The following is an 8,861-nucleotide window of genomic DNA, read 5'->3' as shown; positions in this document are numbered from 1 at the left end:
CTGCGAAAACGTCAAATAATAGAACATTTTGAAATCAAATCAGTTTTTTAATAACGGGAAGTTAAGCTCCGATTTTTGCTAAATATGGTAGACATTTTATGAAGTTTTCAGACAAACTAATGAGGGCGTCTGAGTCAAGGATTTAAAAAATTCTTTTTCGTTTCTTTACAATTCTAAACAAACTAGGCCCTTTAGCTTGTCTGATCACCTTAAAAACAGCGTCCGCTGATCTGATGTTTTCAACACCACGAGATGAGTGGTTGCTACTTAAGAATTAAAAACGTTGACAAAAAATCTCGTTTCATTTCTCCGGGCAACTCAAACAATTCCTTCGCCAGAGACGCCCTAATTCTGTTACACTTTCGCTGTAGTTTTTATGCATACTGTATACTGTCTTGATACTGCTATATTGATTTTAAGCTTATTTACTCCTGTTTTCTGACTATCAAGATTGAACGTTTCCAATCGCAACAGCATGGCAAACAGTGAATTAACAAAGCAGCTTAACCTTTTTTTTCTGTTTAAGCGGAGGGAAAGAGAATCTAATTGTGCTTAAAACTTAAAAATTTCACCCTTCTTTTCACGTCTTTGCGACAACCAAACGTTTTGAGCAAAAGTAATGCTTAAAACGCAAAGAGTGTGATTTTGGCACTATAGTTTTTCAGGATGTTCTCCGAGAGGTCTTTTCTTATTGTTAACAGACATAGTTTATTTGAAATTTTATCAATTTTAAGTCAGACAATTTATGAAAATTTTCAGAGAAACGGGTTTCAGAATAGTAATAAATTCTTCTTCAAGACTGGCAGCTCACTGTGCAAATTTTGTTATTTGTTAGGTAATGTTTTTTTCCTTTTCTATTAAACTAAATTTGAAACCGACATAGTTTATTTGAAATTTTATCAATTTTAAGTCAGACAATTTAAGAAAATTTCCAGAGAAACGGGTTTCAGAATAGTAAAAAATTCTTCTTCAAGACAGGCAGCTCACTGTGCAATTTTGTTATTTGTAATGTAATGTTTTTTTCTTTTTCTATTAAACTAAATTTGAAACAGACATAGTTTATTTGAAATTTTATCAATTTTAAGTCAGACAATTTAAGAAAATTTCCAGAGAAACGGGTTTCAGAATAGTAAAAAATTCTTCTTCAAGACAGGCAGCTCACTGTGCAATTTTGTTATTTGTAATGTAATGTTTTTTTCTTTTTCTATTAAACTAAATTTGAAACAGACATAGTTTATTTGAAATTTTATCAATTTTAAGTCAGACAATTTATGAAAATTTCCAGAAAAACGGGTTTCAGAATAGTAAAAAATTCTTCTTCAAGACAGGCAGCTCACTTTGCAATTTTGTTATGTGTTAGGTAATGTTTTTTTTCCTTTTCTTTTAAACTGAATTTGAAGTTTGAAAGCGTAATAGCAAGCACTAAAAGGCAGCCTAGCCATCTGTTCTGTGTAGTCGAAAAAAAAATGAAGAAAAGGCACAAATTGTGCTCTACTAAGCCTGTTCGTACCTCGGTGTCGAAGTGACAAGGTTGACCATTATAATGAGATATTCTGAATTGTGAAACGTTATATACAATTTTTTTTGAAAAATTGCAAACCATCCTTACCATTTTCGGTGAATTTCAACTTGATATATCTCAATATGACATGCATAATCACGTTATTTCTGGCAGAACTTCAAATATCTTGCCAAAAACCTAAAACATAAAATTTCCAGTTGAGATCTTGTGAAGGTAAGCAAAAAAATTAGGATGGCTGTTGAAAAAACCTTAGAATATCTTGATAACAATTTTTCTTCGTTGCTTCATGCCTCTTGATATCTCAATAAATCATGTGTCCGGTTCGGTTATTAGACTTATGGATCAGAATAACGCCAATTACGATATTAATTCTAATCCATGCGATAAAACGATTTAAATGTTATACATAGACCAATAACGGTTGCCAAAATACATCGGTAGGAGCCTCAATCTTTTTTTGTTCCTTTACTGCGACTTCATACCATCTTGTTTCCATTAATTCGAATGTTCTCTATTTTGGCCTTTAAAAATTTTGAGATCAATTTTGCGCTTAGATCATTACAACCAACCTGCCAATTTACCCAATGCCATTTTACCCAATGCCAACTTTAATTTACCTTACTGTTAAAATTACCAAAGCGACTATTTAGCCGACTATATAATTAAATGACCCGTGGGACTTGACATGAAACTACCACAACCCCGCATCGGAAAATTGAACGAAAAGATCAAAGAGCATTGAGTAAGTTGGCATTGGGTAAAATGAAATTGGAAAAATGCCATGTACCCTGATCTTGGGAAAAATATAGGGTAAGATGAAATTTTCGCTTTATGACCTCCAGGTCCCATTTAAGTGCAACAATTTTTAGATTCAGAACTGCCCAAAAAACCGTCTTACCACTTAGTTTTGTAGTTAAAATTAAGTGCAAAACTGAACAAAGTCACATCAATTCTTTTGTTCGCAGGTCATTTAAAATTTTAAAGCAAGCAAAAGAAATTTCTCCAAGACTTGAGCTGAACAAGCGGTAGAATTATCATCATCGTCATTCTTCGAACAGCTTCCAAGAACAGCCTTGACTTTGCTAGCAAGCGCCACAAAATTGCAAAATGTCATAAAGTTCCCTCTTTCATTCCCATATCTCTGTATTGCACTTCCAATTACTGACCTTGGCAAGTTGATATCCAGTTTTTCAAGCGCATATCTAACGTTTCCAGCGGACATTTTCCCACCTTTAGCGTATTTTGTAAACAGACTTTTGCATTTCTCGTAAAAGTGATACAATGTCATAAATTCATTGAAATCAAGCTTGCCAGTGTTGTCTTTGTCGAACAGAGCCATTATTGCCAGAGCGTGGCTTATGTCTGCTTTCTCGTCGCTGGGTTCGTTTTTAGTTAAGACCTGAAACAATGTGATTAGTTCTGGAGCTGAAATATATTCGTCGGAACCAGCTAAAGCGTCGAATGTCGGTCGGAGCATCTGGACCATTTTTGAATCTTCGTTTTGATAGTCAGAATACGCTTCCAAGTTCTCATTTTCGTGACCTGCCGATGACAAAAGTTCGCTTTCCATTTCTGCTGTTCTGTTAGACGACTTTTCAGTTAAGACGCGCAGATAGAAGTATCCCTCATAATTAGGATCTGCCGTGCTGGGAATCAGAAGGTAATTCCCAGGGGGAAATTCAACAGTCTTGACAATTTCACGAATGGAGGCAAAATATGATTTAACAACCGGGCTGTTATTAATGAAAAAGTTCTGAGTCATTCTGTCGTTTTTGATATACCTTTCTGCATCGCTCGTCAAACTGTAAATTGAGAACCCGATTTTCAGTTTTGGATTCGAAAAACCTCTGCTGTATTTTTGCATAAGAGCCACTGTTAAGGTGCATACATTGTCGGCATCGTCTGTGTCTTTAAGAGTCACTTTATACTGTGGGTTAGTGTGAATTGTGTTCACGTATTTGGAACTACCCCCCGCGCTAACCCCCCTTACCCAACTACCCTCATATTGTGAGAGTTTTAAAGTGAGGCTTTCGTCCATAGTGACGTCGGCTTTATGACAAATCGAGACCCGCATGTATTGACGACAGAAATCTGTAAATGACATCCAGAATTCTCCATCATGGTCGTATCTCAGTCCCAGTTTTTGTTTCTCGCTATCAGATATTTGATTCCACTCTCGTGATCCGTCACTCCAGGCACCCCTCCATTCTCTCTTAGTTCCCCAGGGATCCCTGACTCTGATCAGTTCTGTCCCTCTCGCAGTAGCAAATCCTGTGACGGTGTATGCATGTCCACCAGATATCCCGCTGTTCACCGTTCTCCCTGAACACATCCCGGGTAGAGGTTTTTGGGTGAATTTTGGTGAGGAATGCGATAAATGCGGTGAACTTTTTAAACAAATGCGGTGATTGCGGTGAGAAAAAATATTTCACCGCATTCGACCGCATTTCTTACAAAAATTTAACGCCAAACCTCGAACGACGCACCCCAAGGTCGAAGTATTCGTAAATGCCCAGACAATTAGCAGGTAAAAAACGAGAGGGGAATTAAATTCAGTTCTGGCTAAAATTCAGTCATTTAAGGGCCATTGGGTGACCGTGGGCGAATGGACCCCTCATTGTCTGATCATTAACGAGCAAGTGATAAAAATTTCCAACAAAGTTATCAGAAAAGATCTAATTACAATTTCTCATGATGCCGGAACCTTCTAGAAGCAATTTTATATTTCCCGGATCAGATCCGCAGTTCAACAGTAATGAATCATTAAAAAGCATTTTGTTTTCTTTATGTGAATTTCTATGTTCAAGTCACATTTTAAAATTCATAGCCTGTATTTATCCCCTTTTTGAGTCATCACTTTGCCCCTCAGTTGAATTATTTCTCTTCGTAAAATTTCCACCGATCAATTCTGACTGCCCTCTATCTGGCCATCGTTAATTGCCGACTGCCCTCTATCTGGACAAGGCTTATTGCCGACTACCCTCAATATGGCCATTGCTAACTACCGACTGCCGTTTTAATATAAGACCCATCGAGCAAATACAAAAAAAACAGCAATTAAAATTTTTGGGCTTAAAACATAAAAAAGACTTATTCACCTTGAAGTTAGGCTTAACAAGCAACTTTAGCAAACTAAGCACATGAAAAACTGCTAATGACAGCTTAAGGCCTCTAATTAAACATAAGAGCTACTGGGTTATACCTGTTTATTTTATTCTGAAAGCTAAAAGTGATGCAAAAATGAGTGAGAGAAAAGTACAGAGCGCCGATACAGTCCAAATTTGATGTCTTCGACAAAATTTGGGGTGCGTAAACAGATGGTTGAGAAGAAGATGGCAGCTCTTAGAAAAATAAAAATTATCAAATTTTTCACAAAAAATATATTCGTTTTTTCTAATTGAATCAGGATTATATCGCTTATTCACATGCTTATCCATCATAAAAAACTTCTCGCTCATGCCCTAGATTACGTTGAAAACTTTAAGTGAGGCATGTGTAAAATTGTGGATTGCAGTTCTATGGGGCGCAAAGATTATGCAACATTTAAGCTAGGGAGACACAAACCGAAAAGGTTGAAGAAACAAGTTTTTTTGAAGTATTATCAAAAGAAGGTCTTCCTTTTGTGAAATAGCTGTGCATAATTTATATGCAAAAATTTATGCTTGAAAATTAGCAAATTTCTGGAAGCGATGCTTAGATTGAAACCGATGCTTAAGTTAAAACCAATTCTATTTTGGATGCTAAATGTCCATTAAATTTCTGGATCTATTCCGTTTTGGACGCCAAGTTTAGTGAGAATATATATTTTATGACGCCCACCCGCATTTGCATTATTTCAACGTAGGAACGTGCTATATAACATATAATTTGTAAGTTTATCGACTAAATTTTTTTTGTAAGCTGAGACCCAATTCAAAGACTGAATTTTTCCTGTAAAAATTGATACGTGTAATTGCAAAAACAAACTGGTGGGCCGAAACAGAACAGATCCGCTTTTATTGCAAATTATCTCTCAGGACTAGAGGGATTTCAGAAGAATACTATGCCACCTGTTCTCATACTAAACTCTTTGGCGATCTTTTCATATCTGAAGTTGGACTGTTGCAAGTGCTTTATTTGTATTTACCGGGAAAGCCCTTATATTAACATGGCTTTTTGAAGAACTTGCTGGTAACATTGAATAGTTCGGTGTTAAGCATGTTGCGCTTTTGTGATAGTGTCAATCAGACCCAAAAAAATTCTGAAAGTTTCCTTCTGTAAACCAGTTGCGAATAACGAGGACATTTCGAATTTTTCAATTACACGTATCAATGTTCACATGAAAAATTCAGGTTTTGAATGGGGTCTCAACTTTCAAATAAATTTCGACCAATAAACTTTAAGGCTAATAAAAAATTCAAAGTTGTAGAAGTGGGTTACGTTTATCCGCAAAAAATAGTAAGTTGTAAGCATTTTCCACAACATACTTAAAAGCTATTGCAAATTGTTATAAATAACTTTTCATTTTATATAATCATCGAAAAGTGACAATAACCCTCATTGACTTGCTCGTACATTGTTATAAAAAATTAGACCTTTTTAGCCATTGCCCCAGGGTACGTTGCAAACCCTTAGTAATAATAGAGTGAGTTATTATGTAGCAATTTGATACGCAATTCCACGGGGTGCAATAGCTATGCACCGATTAAGCTGAAGACACAAGCCGAAAAGGTTGAAGAACAACCGAGTTTTTATTTTACAATAATTTATACAAGGTCATCTATTTTTTGTTAAAGCTGTGTAATTTTTAGATGAGAAAGGCACCGTATGTGCTGATTTAAAACGTTCTGAAACGTGTTAGAAATATTCGCGAAAAATATTGAGTTTCTAGAAGCGATTTTTAGATTGTATACCTCATCAGTTCTGTTGAAAGACATTAAAATCGATTCAGTTTTGAATTCTAAATTTCCTTTAGATTTTGCAGAATCTTTGAGGACTTAGATCTTCTCTGACGATTGCCGATCTTTTGCCGTTTGGCCCTTGGAAGAATATTGCGATCAGAACACACTTGGCAGCCGCTAACAAAGTGATCTCAGATCAAACTCGTTTGGTGATCTTTTCATATCTGATGTTGGATTGTTGCAAGTGGTTGTTGTGCAAAAAAAAAGATTGGTAAACCATTATCGGCAGAGCTCTTATATGAACAGGGCTTTTCAGTTGAGTTTGATAGATACATTGAATGGTTCGGTGTTAAATATGCAGCGCTTTTATGAAAGTTTTTGATCTCGAAATGAGCGTAAAAATTCCCGTTTGAAACTCTTTGTAATGTTTTGAATTAAAGAAAAGCAAAAATTAACTAATTCGATTCAATTGCCTCCTTAGTTGTGTAACTCTTCATACGCATTATTTATTACGTGGCCAAAGTCCGAAAAGTCCAATATACATACTTGATTTTGCTCGGGCAATTTCACGTGCCGTGTTTTAAGATTTAAGTTGTGAGCGTGTGTAGAAACGATTTTATAATTTAGTTCAAATTTTCTTCGAAATTCCATACAAGTGTACTCTTTCTGCACGAAGAGAGTTTTGGGTTAGAGTGAAAACTTGTAACAACCTTTCGTCACTAATTTCCATTAGGCCCAAAAAAAACTTCAGGTGTCAATTAGACCCCGCAAATATAGTTTTTCCTCCGACACCCGTTGCAAATAAAAAGGACAATACGCATATTGCGGTTGCACGTCCCATTGTTCACAGGAAGATTTCAGTCTTTGCTTTGAATTGGGTCTCAGCTAATTACAACTAGATTTCGGGCAATAAAATTTTGGGCTAATTACATTTTCAAAGTTGTGGAAACAGGTTATGTTTATCCGCGAAAACTCGTAAAATGTAAGCCTTTTCAACAACATAACTAACTTATTTTCACATTTTGCGTAGCTATATTCTATATGAAAATGGTATATGAAATGAGAAAAATGGTAAAAATTTATGTCACTTAACTCAACAAAATCGCATATGTTTTAAAAAATTTTCTTTTCAGATATTAGCCATTTAGCATCTGTTATGTCAGACGAGCACCATTCTAAGCAGCAAATCTAAACGTCGGAATGCATCTTCACTGTAACCAATGGAAGGGGCTGAAAACTTCACCCCGGGTTGAAATAATTCGAGCTCAAGACAGGAGGTCTGTTATTTTGTTTGAGCAATTTTTCACGCCTTCTCTTTACATTTTTGCTGTTCTTGAAAAAAGATTTTGTTTGCATACTAACATTTGTTTTTTGAACTTGTTCCGCAACACATGAGAAAATTCCTTTCGAGTGCTTTCTGTAATCTTCTATAAAAGTTGGTTGGTGGATCATCCGTGAAAATGACTTCTGAAATTCCTCCTGTAAAGTCAGTCAATGCATCTGATGTGAAACCTGCCTCTATGTAAACGTAGCTCTTGAACAACTTCGCGTAAGCTTTTTCCAACAACGGACCCCACATTTCTCTCCCTTCGCTTGAACTGACGAATATTAGTTTCCCATTTTCTGTCGGTAACCTGAAACAAAGCATATTTTCATCTTTGAATCACTGCGGAAAAATTTTCCTATTATTCTTTCTGTAAAAAATATTTTCTATAATTACTGAAAGTTCAATTGTTACCAAGTTCGTTAACATCGCCTACGAATATTTTGGCATTATGTTAGAACTGCAGTGAACCTAGTTAATAACATTTTGGTTCACTTTTCCCTAGTGATGAGCGGATTCAAATCTTGCAAGAATCTTGCAAGATGATTCAAAACTTGCAAGATTCTTGCAAGAATCTTGCAAGATATCAATCAAGGCCAAAAAAAAATCTGGTTACAAGTGTTTTAGGAAACATCTTTGAAGCAAGTTTTTGTTTACTGAACAAGTTACGAAGCCTAATTCAATGAAAAAAAAAATTAGACAGAATTCAAAATCTTGCAAGAATCTTGCAAGAATCTTGCAAGATTTTGAATTCCGGAAAAAATATGTGTTTTTGGTAGCTAAAACTAACTGAAAACCAAATATCATGACTGATATCAGAATTCTTGATCAGCAAAACTGAAAATGGTTGACTTTTTTCGTCAACGCCTTTTGAATGTGAAAACTTGCAAGAATCTTGCAAGATTCTTGCAAGATTTTGAATTCAAATACAACTTTCCGACAAATAAATAGAAATTACTCGAGGCAATCAAATCCGTCTTTTTAAAGTTCAATTTAATTAATAAAAAACAGAAATATTTCAATCTTTTTCTCATCTTTCATTAAAACAAATTATTTTTAGAGAAACAGAGTTGGGAATTCTTGTTACTGATCCTGTCCGTAATTTAGCATGTTTTTGTTGTCGTAAAAAAATTCC

General features: G+C 35.3%; 1 protein-coding gene across 1 annotated transcript in view; it reads right to left on the bottom strand.

Annotated features, from left to right (window-relative positions):
• Positions 1–2,463: 2,463 nt before the first annotated feature.
• The window catches only part of LOC142345963 (calpain-1 catalytic subunit-like), a 44,460-nt gene continuing 38,062 nt past the window's right edge, over positions 2,464–8,861 (bottom strand). The window contains exons 10-11 of the mRNA XM_075398429.1: positions 7,765–8,036; positions 2,464–3,844 (exon numbers count right to left, since the gene is read on the bottom strand). Of these exons, the coding sequence (XP_075254544.1) occupies positions 2,493–3,844; positions 7,765–8,036 (1,624 nt within the window). The 3' untranslated portion in view covers positions 2,464–2,492. The remainder of the gene's footprint in view (positions 3,845–7,764; positions 8,037–8,861) is intronic.

This window comes from Convolutriloba macropyga, chromosome 9 (genome assembly GCF_964194025.1).
Source record: "Convolutriloba macropyga chromosome 9, txConMacr16.3, whole genome shotgun sequence".
NCBI classification, from domain to species: Eukaryota; Metazoa; Xenacoelomorpha; order Acoela; family Convolutidae; genus Convolutriloba; species Convolutriloba macropyga.
Note: the sequence above shows the minus strand (reverse complement) of the source record. Positions and strands in the feature narration are given on the sequence as shown.